Consider the following 23,669-nt stretch of genomic DNA (forward strand, 5'->3'; position numbering starts at 1 on the left):
TTACATTTCTTTGACGACACCATGGTCAGAAGTCGCCCTCATTTATGTATACATTTAAGGCACTTGAGACATTTAAGAACGAATGATACAATTGTAAAAAAAAATGAAGTATTTACTTCAAAATCGGTGCATTTCCGTAAAGAAAGGAAGTGTTACGATTTTACCTGTTCAGGTAAAAGTCTTACACGGGTATGTATAATTCTGTTCATTCCATGACGAACATTCTACCAGGTGGGTGGGAATACAAGCAATCGTAGTCGGTAAAACATGGAAGCTCCATTAATTAACTCAGTATTATTACCAGTGTTTCTTTTATTACCTCAAATATCATTGCCAATGTGATAATTAACGTACAACGCTGCTACCGGCTTGTAAATTAAAAGAAACTGGAAAACAACCAACAGCTTTACTTTTCATTAAATATGGACAAAAGATGTTTACTGACATTGACCATGATTCTGGTACTCGAATGGACAGTACAGTTAAAACAAAAAGTTGTGACAGCGATATGGTTACGTCAATTTAGTCAATACTTGATTAACTTTGGAATGAAACAATAGCTTATACATACATGTATATAGTCGGGTTCTGGCTCCGTAAGTTTTTACCGTGTAGCTTTATTGACCACCATTCTTAAAAGTCGGCATTTTATCACACGAATATCATAAACACTAAAAAGCGTTGGTTGGTATGCAGAGTCAGCAGAATAACAATGTATAGCTTAAATATTCTCCCGGTCAAGTATTTGGAAATTATTTCATTTTTTATCCAATCAAGTAGCTTTCATACTTTTCAGCCAATGTACGATTTCTTCCTGTGATGCATTTTACATGCTTAGACACGCCTTTAAAATTGTCTATACAAGGCTAAGGTGAATTTTTGATGTGTAAAAAAGAGACTTTCGGGACTTTCGGAAGCTTTTGGAGACTTTTGTTGACTTTCGGAAGCCTTTGGAGGCCTTCAGACTTTTAACTTTAGACCCCAGACTTGGGGATGGGGGATAGACTATTGAGAGTCTACGCGTCCGCTAGTCTCGGCAGCTTTTCGAATTCGTTGGTCCCATCGGCTGTGAATCAATAATCTTCATCCACTTCAACCTTACGGTGTCCCTATATAGTAGTATCCCTGTGGTACCTCTCATCGAGGTGATTCCCCGACTCAAGTAGCATTGTCAACCGTAAAAGAAAATATGGCGACACTTTGTCTCATTTTTAATCTGTGGAACAGTCTCGCAGTGATAATCTTTCGTTATTCTCACAGTTCTCAGTGAGAATTATTTTTAATTATCACTGGTCAGCATTAAAAAATGCAATCCGTGGGGAAAATCAAATATGATGACAGAATGTCACCAGTGACACTGGAAATTCACACCAAGCGCAGTGAGAATGGTAATTTTTCACAGTCAGAATGGATCATACTCATTCACAGGTGTCAAAAGTCGACAAAATTCGCTGTTCATTGGTGAGAATCAGCCAGACTCAAGGTTCTCTGCTGAAAAGCAAGTTTGGTTGATTCTCATTAGAGAATAATGAGTATTATACATTGTCACTTTCAGAGTTCATTTCCCACTGTGCTTGGTGGAAATTTCAAGTCTCAATGGCGAGAATCTATTATCATACTTGATTCTAACCAATGCTAACCAGTGACAAATTTTAATTTATTACAGAGAGCAGTGAGCAAAACAAGAGGTTCTCCACAATTGGGAGAAAGTTATTGGCGAGAAAAAGTAACTTTCTCGCTCCAGTTTCTAAATGTTCCCTACAGTGGTACTAGGCCTACATACATTAAGATAGAATCTTGGAGAATTTTTAACACAAAGTTTTTACATATCTTGAATTAAGACCATCCGTAATTGATGGGTTTCAATTATCTTTACGTTTATTAGATCTCGAATTTCTTTGCGAAGACATTATCAACACTACCGAGCCTGGCGTCAACTTCGCATCGCTTGCGTCACGGGTGATCAACATGACAGACTTTGTAAATGGAGAAAGCCAGATCAATGCTGAATGTACACCGAAATTAAATGGTAAATTTTACGTTGGAAAGACGGATGTTAGTTGTGTGTTCAACGACACGGCAGGCAATGGTGCGACGTGCGATTTTGAAGTAACAGTTGTCGGTAAGCTAAATATCATTCATTACTTTCCTTGTCAAAGTGGATACTTTCGTGACTCATCGAGCATTTAAGGGTTTGTTCCATTTGACTATGACCCTGAATTTGTAGACGACTCGGGCTATCAACTTAATATAATTTGTTTGGATTTCATGTTTATTTCTTTTCGATAAGAATTAGATACAAATTCGAACAAATGCAACGTAGGCGATCGCTATCGCTAATAATCACGATAGAACCCCTTTTAAGCTTTTTCAAACAAAAACAAATATTCCCAACATGTAGTGTATGATCGGGAGATAAGGAGTTAACAGCCACCGTTGTTTGCGCGATGGGCGACAATTTTAAGTAAAGCTTTACTTCGGGACAAGTGTTATTCATAAAAAGCATTAATAACAATAGCACCAAATAGAGCCATTTTAATCTTTAACTGAATATTAGTGTTTAATTTAAGAACTACATATGTTGTCCCTTGAAGGAGCAAAACATAATATTTTAACGCCGTGAATCCACCGATTCCAACATAAATTACACTATTAATGAGTTTAAACCAATCAAAAGTTTACTGTATTTTTCTGACGTGGGTTGATATGTCCCCTGTTTGGCGGAATTGTCCCAGAGGCTGTCTTTCGCCCGGTAAAGCGACTAAGTAGTAAGAAATACTTGTTTTCTGTGACATGAACTTTGTTTCCCCCCCCATTTTAGCTACATGGGAAACCCCTCCATGTAGCTAAAAATGGCGTACAGGTCACCGCGACAGCTGGCGATGAGTCATATACAGAAGATAGTGCATTAACCTGAACTCAGTGGGAAATTCCTCGCTGAGTCACTCACGTTCGACTTGCGCAATGCGCTAGCTATGACTCACTGGGTAATCCACTAACAGAACATCTGTCGGAACGGCATTCTATTATCGGATGGAAGGGAGATCATTTGTTCGATAGATTCTGGCTGCAGCTCTGTACCATTCCGTAAGGGGTTCCAGTGCCCGTTCCGGAGGTGATTTTTGTCTTCTGGATGTAAGAATATACTCGTTTCTGGTTGTTTGAATTTACTATGTTTTTCCTACACCTATCGGAACGACTTATCTTACCTATTGGAACGAGATTTTCACCTATTTTAGTCCCTACCCTACAGTAACCGTTCTGATCTTGAACACTGCTGCGCAACACCTTTTCCAGCAGGGACTTTCCAGTAGGACTTTCGCAATTCCGTTCCGGTAGGCTTCGAATGTTACTTAGCAACTTGTGACATCATTTCAAAGGTCTGAATCTCTACAGTTTTCATGAAAAATTTTCTGCGGAATTTTTTCTGAACGACTCCAGTTAACTAAAATAGTATAGACTTTAATCTGCTATTTTTAACAGAGACTTGGGCATCGCTAATAACATAAACGTGGGCAAATATATATTATCATCCCGACCTTTGATTCTATTATCATCACGAGAGTCGACACCTTTCACTGAAGTATCCATTTTTATTATTTCAAGCTGTATTCCATCTTTTGTGTTCATTACTCTAAGACCATTTCCATGAAATTCAATATCTTTAAAACTACGCAGATCAATAAACAAACAAAATTTATTCTTCAAATAATCGACTTCATCTATATCAATTTCACACCAATCTTTATCTTCAGCAAAATACCGTCGTGCCTCTCGCCAAAATTGTCTTGGTAACATCTTCTGAGCGTATATTTTGTTCGCAATGCCCTCAATCATTACAGACACAGATTCAATGGATGGATTAAAGAAAAGTTCGCTATTCAGTTCTGACTGATTCTGATTTTTAGTGAAGAGTATCATGATACCTCTCATGCTACGTCGTGGTACATTTATATTTCCATTGATAACCGTTGTTGAATCTTTGAATGGGATTGTTCTAAAATAATGTATATGCTCGTAAAGGTAACTTTTTCCACCGTTGTAATAACCAGCAGTTTCTCTCGCAAGTACGGGATCAGAAATTGTCTCATATTCCATTTGAATGTTTTTTAATTTATAATTGGGTGTAACAGTATTATTGACAAGGAATTGGGAGACGGGTGCAAGCGTAATTTCCCATTCAATATGACTCCCTAACTCTTTTGGATATGCAACCCCATGGCCTGTTATGAGGGGATGATTCAGATGAATAGCATATTTTGTTTTATATGTGTCAAAAAGTAAATTATCGTCCACGACGGCGTGATCTGCATTGGCCGCCCCACTTCTTAATTTTCTTACATTTTCATTCTGAATTCCGTACAGTGTCATGTTCGTTCTCTCTTTTTTATGTTTGAAGAGATCGCGATAACATTCAATAAGGTTATATTTATTCAAATTGAAAAGTGGCTGCCCCTGAAATGTGAGAACCATACGCTCCACCAAATTTTTTGCAACATTTTGTACTACTCAGTTATCTTCATGACCCATTACTTCGAGATCAAAAACTAGGTCGAAAGTATCTGGAACTAGTACTACTCCGCTTTCTAACTTTGGACATCGTATGATAAGTGTCTGACCTGGATCTGCCTCACTTGGATTATGGGCAATCACATGATGAGTTCTTTTTGACTTCGTTCCCTTCGGTATTCGGTTGGTGAATTCCGGTAATAATGATCTATCGTACCCCATTTTCGTGTAATGTATATAGTAGTGTAGAAAAAAAATTACAGTTAGGCCAGAGAAAAAAAAAATCTTGTTCATCGGATTTTTTGGACCAAGTCCCAGGAGCGGCGAGCGAAAAAATTTTTTTAAATTCTTTTAGGCCGAAGGTAAACCCGTTTCTCTGGCATTTTTGCACACATGCAGACAAGGCAAGATAATTGTTTCCCTTTTTACCAGAAATATCTCAGACAAGAAACACTGATACTGGTAACTGAATTCAATACTATATTTCCCAACAATAACATAGGCCATTACATTCACAGTTAGTGTTTGCACAACATATTCTGAGCATTTCAAAATTCTCTCAGAAAAAAACTGAAATGTACAGCAAATCACTGAAATTCAACAATTCAATATTGTCCTTTAATATTGTCCCGGTGGGACCTAGCATCTGAGTTTTTTTCATTTTACTTTGGCCCCATGTTTTGGCCTCTTTACCACTGTCTATATATACACATTTTACACAATGGTCTAACAACACTGTACTGTGATCGAAGTGAAGTTATATAGTCATCATTCAGATCGTACTTTAACATCGACGCAACCATGTGTTTTGTCATAGCCGTAAATTTTTATACTTTCTATGCAATTTTCATTCAATCGGATGCACCGTCCATCTATATCTGCTGTCACGATCTTGTTGAACAAATCGCCGAACGTAATATCAGGACAAACACTGAATAGCGTCTCTGGAACTAACTGTTGGCCATCACGTCGAATGTTGGCGATCAAATTAATACTCATGATGTGACATGTACTAACCTTTACAAAACGAGCAAATTTCTGGCCAAATCGACCCACTTTGCGTCGTGATTCGCCAAATTCAGACGTCACAACGTTTTGGCGGTCAACCAAGTCCGAACACGTATGAAGTCTCATTCAAAATCCCGTGCCCGCGAAAACCCGACACAGTGTAGGGCGCCACCAGCGGCAGTACTAAAAATATTTGTAATGCGGAAGTAAGAATTTGCCGGGATCAAAAAAAAAAAAAAAATTTCCAAATATGCCAAAGTAGAAGCGGCGATTCTGATGAACAATTTATTTTTTCTTCCTGGCCTTAAAAAGAAAATAAATCACATCTTTACATAAATATTTCCGTCTGACTGAAAGATAAATCGATTACCTGTGTCGCGAATCAATCGAAAACCCAATATTCTTGTAAATGTTGGACTTCCATTTCATCATTGTCAATCTCCTGAAAGACGTTTATGAATTCTAGTCGCTTAAAGAAGTTAGTCTTTTGACATTCCTTCATGAAAGCTAATATGTTATGATATAGATTATCATCTTTGAGTCGGACACCTGGATTTGCTCGAAGTATATGTCGATTTACTCGTCTGAGTTTGCACCATTCCAATTCAACAGAGAAATCAAACAGGTCTTTATTTTTAGAAAGAAACTTTGTAATATTCTTTTCACCAAACATGTCGATTCCGTAGGGGTCATATATTAATACATAATTTTATTTATAATGACTAATGTTAAACCTGTTAAAAATATCCATAGCTGTTCTCCAACAAATCCGACAACTGATCCTGCTGTTTTTAATAGAAAACTGACAAGGGAGCCGATTAAACCTGGTATTGCAGCAGCACTTTTTGCAGCCAATGTTTTTAACCATTCACCAAATTGCTTTACAATTTCTTTCGCTTTTGTGTATACTTTGGGCGGACCTGCTCCCCATGTGTTTGCTCCATTTCCTGCTGCTGCTCCTCCTCCTTTAGTCACAGCCAAGGCAATTGTTGATATTGTCATTCCAAGGGCAGTCAGTATTGCAGCGATTGTTATACCATTTCGTTTAAATAATTCTGTCAGCTTCAGCCTGAGTGATAATTCTGGATCGGAAATTACATCACAAAGAGACCTAGTAGTAGCCAGACTTTCACGTGCCTCACTGATCTTACCATGTTCATATTCAATTCGATCAACAATTTTAGCTTCTCTTGTTATGAGTTCAGCTAGTAGTTTTTCCGCTTTTTCTTTTGCTTGGGTGCCCGTTTCAGGATCCTTTAACTGTTTTTCAACTTCTTTTTTCTCTAGCGTTATTTTCTTTTTTCATTGTTAAGCTCGTCCAGACGCATATTCGCAATCCTTAATTCATCATTAATAGCTCTATATTAGGGGTTTAGATTGTTCCATTTTTCGATTTTATTTTCAAAAGCTTGTATTTTATCTGCATTACCAGAAGCATCTTGCCGTAAGAATGTAAGTTCATCTTTATATATACCCATGTCTTCTGGCGTCATCTTCTCAGCCAGTATTTTATCGTTTTTCACATCTTCAGAATACAATGTTGAACTCACAAATTCGGGCTCTGCGCTAGAGTGATATTCGACTCCACTCCATTTGTATACTTTAGTTACAAATTCATATCCTCCCACTTCTCTTTTTACTGACTCGAGCGATCTAAATCCACGTCCTGCAAGTTTTGATAGCCTGAGGTTTTTATAATACAGCCTTCCACCCCTAATCTTAGCATTTAAAATCAATTCGCTTCGTGCTGCCAGATTTTCAATTTTATTCTCGTTTAAGAATTGTTCAGCCATTTGCTTTGTAATTTCTATTCTATGTTTAATCGTAGGATCTACATATGGACTATCGCTTGAGCCGGCCTGGAAAGGATCGGCTTCTGCAAGAGCATTATCGTCTATAAAGTATGTTTCAGCAGTAGCATCATCATCATCATTTAAATTTGCATCATCGAAATCCTGGAGTGGTATATCTTCTCCTCCTTCTGCCATATTGTCTTTCTATATTACTACAATTATTTTTGATCATCCTTACATATGCAGTAAAAATTAAAATGCACGTCTCAGTTGTTGAAAGCGTTGAACAATTGGCCGACTATATTGAAAGAACTAGCGCCGCATATCGACGAAGTTATAAGTTAATGGGCCGAATTGATATGGCTCTTAATGTGACTAAGGGAATTCTTGTAAGTTCTGCTGTCATAGCAGCAATTCCGACAGTTCCAGTTCTTTTAGCTTTAACTCCTATACCAGGTGTTATTATTGATGTAATACAAGGAAAAACAGGAGTATCAAAAAGGCGAGAGAAATATAAACATTATTACGTTCAATATAAACAGCTGCTTACACAAATACAAGAAAAAGGCGCATCTATAAAGAAAGAAGAGAATACCCGCACCTCAGAACTTATTCAGGACATATTTCATCAGGCGCTAGAAATTCAAAAACAAGAAGGATTTAGTCCCCCTTTAGAAAGATACATACGACATTATGGATTAAATGGATATGAAAGTTGACTCCGTTAGCGTTCCGAAGGGGAACTCCGTCCTATCGGCCATGTTTCTGCCAACCATTCGCCCGTGTCTGGATTGTATAACTGCACATGTTTGATATCATTTGGCGCCATCATGATTTTACTACGCTTTTCACTACGGATTTCTCCAGGTTTTTTCCGTACAAACTGCACAAAATGTGCCCGCTCGGGCTCCTTCCCAGTTTCAAACAGATCCTTATAGTCTTCAAAGTTCAAATGTTTTCTAACACAAACATCTTTTATCCCTTTATTTTTTTTCGTCTCGGAATTTGGAGTCCGAAAAGCATACACTTTCGAGCGTATGCCGACAAAATCAAGAATAGGTTCTCCATTCAACTCATCTTTAAATTTACCTATCACCTTTTTATTAATCTTTGGAAAATCGGGGGCGGAGCTCATCCCACTAGTATCATATATAGACTTCTCACCATTCTTTTCCACATCTTCTCGGACTATATCACTGAAAGTTACGTCCGGGGAAGGAAGAGGTACACTGTAAACAAAACTGTCAGTATCTATGTAGGCTAATCGTATTCATTTGAACTGCTTTCAAAAGTAATTGTAATGCGTCTCATACATAAGCAGCTTAGAAAGTTCAAGCTCTGCCGCGCCAATGAAAACTGGCTTTTTATATTCATATTGATCCCTTTTCAGTTCCAGTAGGACACTGTCGCAGGAATCGCCATCCTCTTCGGAAGTTATGAGAGTTATATGTTTCATCTTTGGATTATACTTCTGAATCTATTTACGGCCACTATCGGAACCCCTATCGGAACGGTTCTGGCCCGAAACAAATTTAAAGTCTCTGTACTTTTGAACGTCTTCTATTGTCTTGCCGAACATTGCATTATTCATCAGCTTATAGAAATTCTTTTCAAAATCTGTCTTTCCCTTTGCCCTCATTTTAGTGTTAAAGTCAATATATTTCGCAAGACATGGAGCCTCTTCGAAGGCAAGCACCCGATGAATCTTTTTCAGTCGCATTCCCATCTGAAGATAGAATTCAAGTAACTTATAATGTGAGATGTATCTCTCTCTGTCCGTTAGACTTGTAATCAGTCGACTCCCTCCGGCGGTAGCTCCCTGCCTTGGAAATTCATAGTGATGCGGCGCGAGTGGTAGATCGGAATGTTCTTCATGTAATTCGGCTGGATATTCTAAGTCTACTTCTAGAAAACTTGGAGGAAATCTAGCGCCGGGTCCCCAATCCAAGCCTGCTCCGCCATTCTGAGCAGACCATTCTAACAATTCTTCCATCGTCATCCAATGAAGTCCGCCCATTGGCATTGCCTGACTCATTGCCCATCCGTAAAGATTATTAGCATCGAGATATTTTATTTTGGTTAACTCGTTCCGAAGGGGTTTCTCCGGATCGTAACTAACGTAAGAATTCCCGCCGGCGTAAGCTGGATGATTTGTCTGTAAATAATGAATATTACACTGGCTGATACCACCTCTAATTCCCCTCTGAATGAAAGTCATCTGCTCAGCATCTTGAATAAGTTTAAATTTATTACCTGTGTAAAGTAACATAGCATCCCAAGTCAAGCCGGGCGCTGACATAAAGTGAGCTGGATCTAACTTATATGCTTCTAAACATGTGTCACGGAAATTTTTGAATATATTCGCAAGAAGGAGAACGTCCGTCTCACAATAGAATTCCATATAATCACGAATCGTCTTACATTCAACTTCGTCCCATACTCGCAATGCATGTTCGTGACCAGACTCAGAAATCCCCTCTTCCGTTAATTCGCTATAAAATTTGTGTCTCTCCGGGAGCTGGTCCTCTTCCAATCGCTCGGGAGAATCTAAATATTCGTACGGGAAGAAACCTTTCGCCCACTGAATGTCCGGGTACGAAAGTGGTACTGCCGTCCATCCATCCTCTGGAACAGTCTTTGCCAACTTCGCGAGCGACCCAGACATCAACTGAGCACTGTCCATAAACTTTATAGAAAAGAAACGTTTCTTTGTCTCCCTCCCCCCATCGACAACAATTGAGGCACTAAAAATAAATGTTTTCATACGACACATAACTCCACCATTACCCGTCTTAGCTATGATATTTGGCTCTGGTTCCCCTACCGGAATGGAAGGACCCTCATCCCCGATTTCATGTATTTTTTGTAAAATAAAAAAACCATCATATCCCTTGAGATTGTGAAAGTAGATAGGAATGGTTCTCGACAGGCGGCACTTTGTAAAATAAAAAGTCGTAGGATCCTTCACTATTCGGTATCCGGCTGGCTGGGCTCCACATGCAACACAGACTGGATCGTTGTAATTAGAAGTATCTTTCATCGGTTTTATTTTCCAATAATACGATTTCGAATAATTCTCAGCCCTTTTCTTCATATCCTTTAGAAATTCTGTAACACAGGAGAGGCCCGTGAATGTTCTTTTACTATAAACTTTCGGCCCGGAACCGTTCCGGCAGGGGCCCGGCCATCGTTCAATCATAACATACGAAATACAAATTGGAATGTATCGGCCGGTGCCCCGCTCAATAATTGCTTCCGTATCTGCATACACGACGTAGGGACACGGAACCTTTTTCCGATGGCCTTCAAATTGACACACTTCCTTAGGAAAAACTGGCTGAGCAGTGTCTGTTCCGCAGTATACCTGATGTATTTCTAATTCTTCTGTTGACTTAAAACCTTGTTTACAAACCATACAAATACACTTCCGTGTGTGCACATTCTTACGATCATTTTGAGAATTAAGAAGGCGATTTAACGCAGTAATTGGTACATAGTGGCCCGCGTCTTCGCCTACTATTAGCAAGATATTCGCTATTTGTTCCCTATCACCTTCGGAACGAGCTCCGCTAGGGCCTTCCGTTCCGTTAGGGCCTTCGGAACGGGCTCTGCCACTATATAACACAGTTATGCCGGACGGATCAGGATCAATTTTGTAGATCTGAAATACTTGGAGTTTGACGCTTGGATTTTGCTGCTCGAAGTGCTTGAATGTTTCTACCTCATCGGCGGGCGTAGGAAATGGTATTCCATCCCAACAGTAGTCAGCCATAAATTTGTCATACGTCTTTCAGTTTTTTCTAGTCTGTCCACATTTCTTTTTGCGAAACTCGGGGTTGCCCAACTTTAAACTTGAAACGACGGCATACTGAAAACAATTCTCGCTGCCGAAAGGAAGAATAAGATCGCTCACACAATGTTTATTTTTTAACCATCCTGGAAGTTGGACTTGTTCTGTTCCCGTAGGGGTGCCGGCCCCGAGTAAAATTTCTACTAGAATTACTTCAAAATTACGTATCTCCTCGAGAACGAGACCAGAACCCTCAACATTGCTAATTGTATCAAGCATATGGTCGTAGCGATCTATTAATTGTTGTTTTATTTCCGATTCCGATCCTCTTACATCTTTTGTGTATGTATCTTTTAACTTAACATGCAATGTACGAATTTGTGTATTACCGTTTTTCGGATCCAATAATTTGACTTCCATATCTGTATAAACAGAGTACATCTTTCTTTCTTTGGTCATACCTTCGATATCCACCAGCGTTTCAATATCCACGACTCGCTTGACTTCAGGAAATTCTTTTCGTAAAACTGCCCCGTCGAACGCTTTTCGTAAGCGGTGCCTAACGTCAATATTCTCATCCATAATAATCTTTATAATATATACTATCCTAAAAATTTTTAAAAAGAAAAAAATAATTATTCTATGATAGGTCATCAAAATCCACTATAATATTTTGTTTCTCGCCTAATCTTTTTCTGCACCTTTGAATGATGTGCATAAGTACCATTTATTGTAATGGATGACAAGTCTCCTTGGAATAAACTGATAATAAGACTTTGTCTCAATTTCCCCCCATTTTCTTTTAATAATTTCCTCAAATTCCTTTGTTAATTCTTCTCTAAGATAATTGAAACCAAACCTGGATCTTTTTTTACTGAAGGGGTTTTCTTGAGCAAATACGTTACCTGAATAATCTGCTAAATATGCGAATTCCGCGGTGTATAAGTACTTTTGAGTGTCTAGCCCCCTATTTAAATCGAGTTTAAGTATATCGGACAATTTTCTTATCTTATATTCATTCTTGATTACCTCCATCGTAACTGTACTATATACTATCCTAAATTTTTTTTATAAAATTTTTTTTCTATGATATATAGAACAAAAATGTCATACATATTCATAAATGGATCAACTGGAAGTGGTAAGAGTTACGACGTAATAAATTTGGCTGCGTCTCACGTACCAGAATTTGACACTAGTTTTTCTAGCAACATTGCCGACTTTTGTAATGGGAAAGTTTCGATTGCCGATTTTCAGAAACAGTTTATAGAACATACTCTTAGTTTACGGGCTGGGAAAGTCAATACAAACTACATTATTTGTGACTCTTCCATAATTCAACATCAAACTTTTTCTAGAATCCGGGGCGTTTCCGTGGCAGCGGAAGAAAAAAAGATTGTTTCTAGAGCATTTGACCATTTACACAGTTTCATTATCATATTCAAAGATATGCCTTGGGATTATGCAGGTGGAATATTCTAACTCGAGCCAGACAATATGAAATAACCACCTTAAAAGAACTAGAAGAGATTCATGATAAGTTCAAAAAAGTTTTCTTAGAAATTTGTAATGACTACAGACTTCCATGTTTGGTAATTAGTCAGCCACTTACGCCTGAAGTTCTCAAGAATATACTTAATCCAACAATTGATACCGAGACAGTCGGACCAGTAGTTTCTCCATGAGCTTTTGACTTTGGAATTGCATGGAGCGGTCCTTCGGCACGCGATAGCGGCAGCCAGGGATTTTTAATAGACGGTTTCGGCGAGGAGGAACTTGAAAAAGCTTACTATCCACCTAGCCAAGAACAACTAGAACAACCTCAAGTCTCACTCAAGAACCTACACAAACTTCTTAATGCTTGTGAATCTGTGTGTGCTTATAATGCTCCGTTTGACTTACAGGCACTTGACATGATGAAGCCCTACGGTTACGGGCAAGACTTTGAAGTTACTTGTCAATGGCTCATGTCAGTTGTGTACATTGTACTTCAGCCAGAACTTATAGATAAAGCTGAACAAGGAGGACTGGAAAGAACGGACCATGGCAACATGAGAAGTCGCTTTGAAGATCTTGCAAACTTAATATGTGCCTCCGGAGGATCCGGGGTACCACCTCATCCACATACAGCCAAAAAAGATGCAATAAGTGAACATTACTTACGACAGTACATGATAAATACTTGGCCGGGTGGTTGGAAGCGGGGTGGTAAACTGACACTTTCTTCTTTCAAGAAATTAAGGCGTGATCCGTGGTACTTATTGAATAACTTTTGTAATTACTTACGTTAGTACTTACGTTAGTACTTGACAAGTACCAGCACAGGAACTTGGTCGAGTACTTACGAAGTTCTAATAACATTTTCCTCTGGCTCCCAACTATTGAAACTTTCTGGATAACCGCGCCATTTTATCAGATAATATTTCTTTCCTCTAATTTTTTTCGTCTTCAAAATTCGTTCTACTCTGTACAGCTCGTCGGCGCCAGCAGCGCTCTGAAGTTCATCGGAATAGAAAGTGCCGAGTATTTCCTCTCCATTCAGATCTTTTATTTTGTAAACTGGCGGCGTTCCCAGTCCAGCTGCGTACACCACTTTTGAAACTATGAAAATCTCCTCTGTCCAATTTGGTAAATATCCTTTCCTGAAAGTGGTCTTGTATTTTGTAATTCGGACCCGTTCTCCTGGCTTGAATTCAGGGTTAGCTCCCATGGCTGCCAACTCAGGGTAAAGTGTATAAAATGCCTGCCAATCGTTCTCCTTTGTTACATCGACGGGTTTCATTTTGATACTTCCGTGTACGGTGTTATTGTAATTCTCGAGAAGTTCTGGTAGAATGGGGAGCCACTGACGTGTCTGTTTATATGTGAAGTATTTCCACATCATCGTCTTGAGGGTCCGATTAATACGTTCAACAACGCTAGCTTTTTTGTCACTGTAGGTGTGAAACCAGTGAATTCTCACCTCCTCCAACCATTTCTGCATTTTTCGATTAGTAAATTCCCGCCCCTCATCTGTCTGAAGTTTGTCGGGCTGCCTCCCCGATTTCTTAATTATGTCTTTTAGCGCCTGCAACGTATCATCAGCCGTTTTTGAATGTATCGGCCTGGCCCATGCATATTTGCTGAGCACATCGATTACTGTTAGCATGTATCGAATGTTACTATTCTCTTTTGCGAATGGTAAAGAAAACTCCACGAGATCTGCCTGCCAAAACTCGTCTATCGATGTTATGAAAACGCGCCGGCCGCCACGAGTACGAGGTACCGGTTTATGTAGATTTTAAGTTAGCTGAGTTTTTAACCAGTCCTGTACCTCTTTCTTAGTAACTTTTAGTCCGCTGGAGCGTGCTGTGTCATATAATTTTTGTACACCTCCAAAACCAGTTTTCGGGTTGTAATATAATTCTCTAAGAGTTCCTTCGGTGTTCCTATCGGTAGAGCCTTCGGGCGAAGCCATAATTAGCTATATTATACGAAAAATTGAATGTCGTACGGATGCCGTAAATGAAATACTAATTTACTGAATGGTATACTTTTCAATTGTCTGATTAGATCCGTGGCTTCCCGGTCTGACACCTCCATTCCATATTCTTTAATAATATTCTTGTTTAGTGTCTTGCTGGATGTGTAAAATAGTACTAATATCTGTATGTTTTCCCTGAATGGTTTACTAATACTAGTATATTGTCGAGTCAGAACCCAGACAGATAATCCGTCGTGTCTTGCACTGAAACCAGGTTTGACTAAAATGTCACTGCGCTTTTTCATATCTTTGGACGAGGCGCAGTCATCAAGGATTATTAAAGTGTTCGTTCTGGCCCATTCTTTATGTATGAAGGCTAGTGTATCATCCACAGCATCGAGTCCGACCGGAAATATAAACACATTATCATCGGTGAAAATGAATCTTTTATTATACGTTTTATTATTCATGAATGTTGGACAAATGAAAACTATATATTCAAATTGGGTACGGACCGGTAAGGAGATCCATTACATATTCCGTTTTGCCAGAATTTGTCGGTCCAGTTATAATCATGTTGAATGGCGGGGTCGCGTACATCTCCATCGGAACGGATCTATATACTGTACATAAATGTAATGAATATGGCTAAAGATAACAAACCAATTTTGCCATATTCGTGAATAGGATCCGCGCCGGCGACTGTCATGGATGCTGCCTTCCGTTTCGAAGCCCTGCCGGAACGGTTCCGAAGGGGCGATAGGGGAATCCGACTCGTGTCATTGTGAGGCGGCTTACGCTCGTCCTGCCACTTCACGGCATCCTCTTCCCCATCCATCTCATGTATAGCACTTTCTCGAATTTCCGTGTTTATATCACCATTCACCCCGAAGACCATAGATTCTGTAGCGTATTGCAATTCATTATTATAACCTGCGATTGCCGGGCCCGAAAGAATGACCATTTCAGACGGTAATAGAAGTAAATCGGGCGAAACGGCCATATCAAGTTTTACACCAGTATTCGTTATTGTGTCTTGATATCGCCTATAACTGATTACTTTGTCGGTATTACGAATTTCATCTTCAAGGAGAACGCTGAATTCTTTTCTTACTTGCTCTGAACTGCCAGTATCGCCCACTATGGTACTGCGAATATTTGCTTGTGCGCTGAGTATGCAATATACGTAGGCTTCAAGGCTTTCATTGAGGCAGGCGAGACCGGCCTTTGTTAGTCCCCTACGGGTACCGGAGTCTCCCTTCAGAGGCATGAAACTATTATATTGTCCCTCCGTTCCATCATTTCAGAAGAAATAAAAGTGTGGTCGGTCTTTGTCGGACAGTACATGTTTTTTCTTTCCAAAAATTGTATGTGTGTAGTAAACACCTCCTTCGGCGGAGAGGAAAAAGTCGTGGCCATTGTATACAGCGGCAGGCTGTCGAACAGGCCAACGATTAGTGTAATATTCATAACCATAACCAAGACCTGAGTTTTGACCTTTTCGATAACGAAAGTCAGACTTCGTTGAACTTATATTTCCAAATTCAGTACATAGAAGTTCATATTGGACGAGATTGTATGGATTGTCGCCCGCTTTGAAGATCCCTTCATCGTCTGGAAGTGCAACGCCCATTTCATGAAGGATCCGACGTATTGTAAAATATACATGGAAACGGCAGAATGATCGTATTTGCGGTGGAAATTTCTTATCGAAGAGATGGGCGAACGATATACCACAACCAGTAGAGCTGCACCATACGGCGAAATTTAATTGCTGGTCCCAATATTTCATGTGCGGGCTGCCCAGCCAGACATTACTTCCTTTTGCTGTTGGATGAGTGATTACGTTATCTTTAAATATATCCGGTGGATGAAAAGTAAATTTTTCTGTCGGCGTTACATATATTTCTAAGTCCATGAGAATAGGTTTTATGTCATTCGGTTTGGGACAAATATTAGCATGTTGTACTGTCGGTACGCTCATCTTATTCAATTGAAAAGCAACTGGGAATAAGTCTGTACTCATGATTCATGTAGTAGTATATACAGATAGATTTTAATGGAGGAGAATTTTCCATACTTCGGAATCGTACTAACATTCCAGACTATGTTAATACTATATTTCGGATTCAGGTTTAAACGAATTTTTTATTTTTTACTAAGAATAGATAACATACTGCAAACAATGGAGAATTTAATAAAGACATCGGCAGCGGCAAATACGACAGCGCGTTCCGAAGGGCCAACCGCAGCGTTGGATGCTCGATCCATAATAGAGACAAAGCGTGAAAAAATACTCTGTGTCATCGAAAGTGGTCAAAGCAAGTTATTTTTTGGCAAGGATTTTTCATTTAGAGAAGTGGAAACGTGGAAAGATGAATTCATAACACGAGCCTTTAAAGTCTATGAAGCGAAATACAGTTCTCTAATAAGTGATAATATCACTCAAAGTTTCATAGATCTAGGAGCAAGAGCAATAAGTCAGGTAGTTCCAATCGATGATCGAACAAACTATGCCACTGATCTTAAACAGGATTTTATTCTAAACAGTGAAATAAAACGATTATCAGGATGGATAGCCCACACTTTCGGACCCATACTTGCTCTAGTTTCCACCGGTTTAATTACGGGTAAACATTTAGATTTTAAAAAAATCGGGTTTAATATAATACCCGAAATAAATGGATTCAACTTCGCAAGCACCGACACCGACTCAGCAAACGGAAACGGCTCAGCAAACGGAAACGACTCCGTCACCTCCGACGACTATCATTCGGAACAAGCCACAGCGCAATATAGAGAAAATTACGTTACCGCCGAAGCATCCAGTGAGACTGAAGCAAACTATATAAGCCTTCCGCCACAACAGTGTGATAGCTGGTATAATAAATGTTATCTTGTTTTAGGAATTATAGGAGTTTCATTGACTGCATTAGGGCTATATTGGGGGCGTGCTCGGCATACCCCCTGTCCCCTCCGGAAATATGAGCCGCTTCAGAAAGCGAAAAAAACAGAGCCCGAAACGGTAGCAAAAAAGTAAGTTTTCTCCCTCCAGAACGGAACCAAGTCCCAGCTCCTCTACATTGTATGAGATGGATTAACTCCATAATTATTTTATTTTTCTATTTTATATACTTGTCAGCAATCATGGATACTAAAACAGTTGTAAACACAATGTACGATGGTATTGTAATCGCAGGACTAGCGATGGGATATCTAATGATCTCCAGCAAATTTCTAAAAATAGATATTGGCGATCCAAGTCGACCAAATTTGACTCGATTGGCAAAATTAGGCGGTGCGACTGCTGCCACGGTTGCGACTAAAGATCTTCTTGAACTAAAAATATTATTCCTGCAGAACCTTATACTTTGTAATGTATATACAGTAAGTATGATCATTTGGATTGACAGCAAAACAGGCGAACTGGTTAACCCTTGCATTGACATATCACAGTTTACTCAAATAAGACTGCTAGAGTGTGGACTATGTAATTCATGGCATAACATAACGGGGACGAATAATGTACTAAAATACCAAGAAGGTGACCAACCGAAGAAGACCAAATCAATACGTCCAGGTAACTACAATATCGATACGTTAAACAAAGCAATCGGGTTGAAACAGAAAATTAATTTTGAAAAACATCTAAAAACATTCTTCTAACTTTGGCTAAAGATATTAAAGTATTTTTTAATGCTACAGGTAACTTTGCTAACCTCGTCGGTTTTTCATATAAACCTGAGGACAACCCCGTAACAAAAAGTACTATGAGTCCAGGTCGAGCAGATTTCTTAACAGTCACTAAATACATAGTTCATTCAGATGTCTTTGATGTTACTGGAAATTATGTTTCATTTGGCTCGGGTGCTGGAGGATACATACAGGGGAAAGTATCGGACTGTTTACAAATACTTACCATTCAGGATACAAAAGAAATAAGTGAAAAGGTCACCTATGATTTTAAAAACGGGGGCTCAATTTCCATGCCATTGAGAAAAGGCACAGATTGGATGAGTTCAATGCGTATTTGGATAACAGATCAGGATGGAAACATAGTTAATTTCAATAACTGGCCAACTAGCTTTTGTATTGAATTATTATAGCTACCGCAGCAGCAAAGCTAGCAAAGCCCTACCGGTGTAACATAAACCATCCTACGACCAATCCTCCAGCAATATAAATCATTTCATATTTCTTTTGCTCTTGACTGGGCTGATAATAATCTGAGAATTGAACTGCTTTGCCTGACGTAGAGTTGGCTTGTGCCACCGCTTCTGCTTCTTCCAGGATTTCTGCATCTGTATCTCTTAATTCAACTGCAGCATGCGCGTCCTTTGCTTGATTTCTCTTTCCCACTCAGCCTGGAGTAATCTTTTTTCTGACCAGACGTTGCGATCATGTTCAAATTTTTCTAATGCTTTATTATGTCTAATTTTCTCTTCAATAAGAGCGTCACCATTCCCGCTAAGCTTTTGTCCGATAATATTTCCTCCTGTGAATGCCGTTACATTTAATACAGCACCGAGAACTGCCATTCCTATAGCTGAAGCCATAGCTAACTGTATATTATTACAAGGTATTATTTATTTTTCACTGTATATAGGTTAATTATGTCTGGTCCAAGTAACTTCGGTCTAGGTGCAATTCATGTACAAAATCTTGAGCTTGAAGATTTAAGTGATGTTAAAGTGAACAATAATACTAAGATAGCAGGTAATCATAATAAGGATTATGTCCTTCGATACAAGGACCGTAAGAAACAATTCGTTTTATCGCCAGCAACAGCGCAGAAACACATACATTCTGTAGAATTTTCCGAATTGAAAGACGTCGATGAAACCGTAATTGACGCCACAAAGGCTTCAAATGATCCTACTCCTTTTGCTCTGACATTGGATTCGGCTAGTCAGAAATTCATGCCTTATAATGTACCACGTAACATCTTAGATATATTGGATAGTGAAATTGCAGGTGGAGTTGCTGAACTGCCAGGGACTCCAAATGTGATTTATTTTGATAGCAATGTTAACAAATATAAATTGCTAGATTTTCGTTGTTGGCTTACTCCTAAGAATCCATACATTACACTTCTTGGTATACCGATTCACCTCAAGATCAAACCTCTTTCAACAATAATGTCTTCAGATAATACACTGCGAAGGTGGATAAACGAGGGGGAGAATTATTGCTCATACAATGCTAGCGGGGTTCCAGTAAGATTATTTTTGGACACAACTTTAAAGAAACTGGGTCTGAAAAGTGTGGGGGAGGGGACAGCTGAATTGAATTTACAGACAACAAATCAACAGATGACTGATAATATGAAAATACTTCAACATGGTACAGTTCTCATTAGATGTGTAAAGTTAGCTACAGGAGACGAGTTTGATGATTTGGTTGGATATTACGCTTTGAAAACAGACAACAGAACAACTTGTGATATTATTATAAGTATCGATAAAGATCGTAATGAAATGAGTATTGAATGTTTTGTTGGAGGGAATAGAGTAGAGAACGACCCTGGAACTACATTTGTATGTAAAGATAGTGTGAACACTTTAGATATCAGTATCATTTAATCTAAAACGACTCATTTTGTTTGAAGTAATGGTCTTCCGTCACATTTTAAGTTCAGAGGAAATTTCTAAAATTTTATCTATCGGGTGAACAAGTTAACTCTCGAGTTCAGAAAAACTCCGTAGAAAATTTTTCATGAAAACTGTAGAATGACAGACCTTTGAAATGACATCACAAGTTGCTAAGTAACATTCGAAGTTATTGCAAAAGTCCTACTGGAAAGTCCCTGCTGGAAAAGGTATTGCGCAGCAGTGTTCAAGATCAGAACGGTTACTGTAGGGTAGGGACTAAAATAGGTGAAAATCTAACATAAGTCGTTCCGATAGGCGTAGGAAAAACATAGTAAATTCACACAACCAGAAACGAGTATATACTTACATCCAGAAGACGAGAATCACTTCCGGAACGGGCACTGGAACCCTTATGGAACGGTACAGAGCTGCAGCCAGAATCTATCGAACAAATGATCTCCCTTCCATCCGATAATAGAATGCCGTTCAGACAGATGTTCTGTTAGGGGATTACCCAGTGAGTCATAGCTAGCGCATTGCGCAAGTCGAACGTGAGTGACTCAGCGAGGAATTTCCCACTGAGTTCAGGTTAATGCACTATCTGCTGTATATGACTCATCGCCAGCTGTCGCGATGACCTGTATGTGAACTCACGTACGCGTACGTCATTTTTAGCTACATGGAGGGGTTTCCCATGTAGCTAAAATGGGGGGAAAACAAAATTCATGTCACAGAAAACAAGTATTTCTTACTACTCGACTATTCATTGTGTTGATAAAGCTTGTGTACAATGTGTGATAGCGAGTGTGTGAGTGAGAGTGTTTCCTGAACTCTACGACGTGTGGAGTAGTCGCAATCAGAAAATTGTAACAACTTATTTTTAATAGCTCTTTTATTTAACCATTTTTAAGAGTGGGGATGTGGCCGAGCGGTTTTGACTTTGACTTCTTCGCTAGGTGACTGGGTGCCGTATTTTGTGAGTTTGAACCTTGTCGAAAATTTACTTTACATAGTTCCTGGTGTTGGACGGAATTGTCCTCGTAGCTGTCTTTCGCCCAGTAAAGTGATTGTTCATTGCTTTGATAAAGTTTGTGTGCGATGTGTGATAGCGAGTACTGTGAGTGCGAGTAGATACGTAACGCGTGTCTTTGGTGCAGATAATACAGCACATTAGTTATACCAATGTGTGGAACAGCTTGCATTTTTATATATCTACGTATTCTAGAAGAAGTTGTCGAATATACAGAATTTATGTTCTTTTGTAATTAGTTTTTTATTATAATATGCTCAGCAGGAATCCGGCAATCTGATTGGCTAAAGCCGGGGTTTATATCCTAAACAAATAGACCTGCGCGCTGCGTAACATTTTTAAGCTCGCGCAAATTTCTAATGCCTGCTTGAGAGCTCAACGCGCCATAATGTCGAACAGGTCTATGGCTTTAGATTGATTTTGATTGTTAAACTTTAGTCTAATGCAGCGCGATGAACCCACAAATGAAGAGTTTGTGTAAGCAGCGACGGTTATATTTAACAACAAAGTTTTTTTGAGTGTTTTTTAAGTAAAATTCTTCAAATTCTATGTCTTAATCGCAATATTGGTGTTTTGCGTTACCTTATTTTATGGAATCAATTGTGCAAGCGCGCATTCCGCAACGTTCTTTCAGAGTTTGTGTTGAGGCTGGGTGCTCCTGAACCCTCGTTCCAAATTCAGCCCTAAATAACGACATTGACCACTTGTTTTTAACTTCAGTATATTATAATGAGGTTATAAACGGCAAGCGAGGGTATTTGGTTGCCAATATGAGACCCTGGGGTGAAAATTAGCATAAAAATTTGGCGGGAAATAATCACCGAGCGAAGGGACCCTAGAGGTCTTATATCTGCAAATAAATACCCTTGCTTGCCGTTTAAAACATCTAAATGAAGCCTTCGTCTAGTGATATAATTTAGTGACAACTACAGCAGCTAAAAAGTGACCTGTCATCATTTTAAGGTCTGTTTAAGATAACATATTTTCTTCACTATGTATACTGCATTCCCAATATTCGTAACCTTTCCTCGTGTTTAATACTTCTGGAATTGTGTACCTATGTGACATGGCTCAGACTATAATTTTTAATTAAAATTAGGACCATTTAATAAAACAAAAAATGCTACACTTGAAAAAAAATATTTTACTACATGATGGATCTGTAACAAAGTAAGATCCCTTCAGGAAACTACATTAATTGCGTTATACTTATTTGAAATCCAAAATCACCACCTTTCGAGTAACAAATTGGTAAATGTATACCTACGACACAGGGCTTTAATGGCCTTTACTGCATGGCTTGGCCTACAAATCATACTCTGTGTTGATCTTAATAATATTAAGATCTACTAAGGATAACACATTCAGTACACTACATTTAGATAGACATTCAATTTCAACATTTTGCTAATTAAAATCAGGAAAGTTTCTACGTCTGAGATATGGCTTAAGCAGCCTTACAGAGGAACTATCTAAACAAAAATCATATGGCATTTGAGACACTTTACTGCATGATTGACCTAAATCCCTTAATCCAAGTGAAATCTGTTTCGGATGATACATTCAGTACACTTTTTATTCGGCGTTTCGTACAACACAAACATCCTTCTTAAAGTCAGATCAATTTCAGATACACGTATTAAAATATGTTACTTGAAGTTCCTATATCGTAGGCTTCACAAAAATATTTGAGAAATAAGAAGCTACAAGACACAAGGTCACCGATAAATGGGCCTAAACAGATATCTCGGTCAATCCAAATATAACAATTATGTAAATTTGAGATAGTGGCAATTTAACGACTATATATTGTCAATTTTATAACTAGATATTTTTTAAATTGCTTGCAAATAAATACTAAATAAATAAATATATATACATACTATGTAAAGGTAAAGTAACTGTAATTTTTTACAGTTATTTTTCAGTTTTTCGTTGCATTTGTCAGCAACGGTTTGTCTGGTCATACTCTCCAGCATTGTGTATGAATAATAATAATGTTTATTCTTATACAATAGGCTTCAGTATTGTTTATTATTTAATATAATATTCCTATCGGTGGGAAGGTGAATAACATCTATGTAAAGTTGAAACTAGACTTGTAAACTTTCAATTGATACAGTCAGCCTGACAGATTGGTATACTTTAAAAAATGTATGACATTCAGACAATCGGATTAAGACAGATCAAGAATCAGTTGATTGTTTTAATGAGCTGTCCTGACGCCTAAGTAGTGGTCAATCACTGTAACTGGTTTAATCACTCTTACTGGTTTTACATGAACGATTGCGTCATAAAAATAGGATTGTATTTTCATTAACGACGAAAGTGTAAGTGTTCTTGTATTTGCATTCAAGAAGATTTCCCCAATTCAAAAATTGATTATATGTTACGTTGACTATCTTAAAAAGGCCAGTATGACTACGATCGACGAACTACAGCTATAACTATATTTCGCAAAGACTATATCATGACTACAGCTGTT

The 23,669-nt window shown here is 38.6% G+C and overlaps 1 protein-coding gene across 1 annotated transcript in view; it reads left to right on the top strand.

Moving 5' to 3' along the window:
- LOC139144501 (hyalin-like) overlaps positions 1 to 23,669 on the top strand; it is a 57,005-nt gene that overhangs the window by 30,214 nt on the left and 3,122 nt on the right. Inside the window, exon 4 of the mRNA XM_070715199.1 lies at positions 1,886 to 2,122. Coding sequence (XP_070571300.1) covers positions 1,886 to 2,122 — 237 coding nt within the window. The remainder of the gene's footprint in view (positions 1 to 1,885; positions 2,123 to 23,669) is intronic.

Source organism: Ptychodera flava, chromosome 11 (genome assembly GCF_041260155.1).
Source record: "Ptychodera flava strain L36383 chromosome 11, AS_Pfla_20210202, whole genome shotgun sequence".
NCBI lineage: Eukaryota > Metazoa > Hemichordata > Enteropneusta > Ptychoderidae > Ptychodera > Ptychodera flava.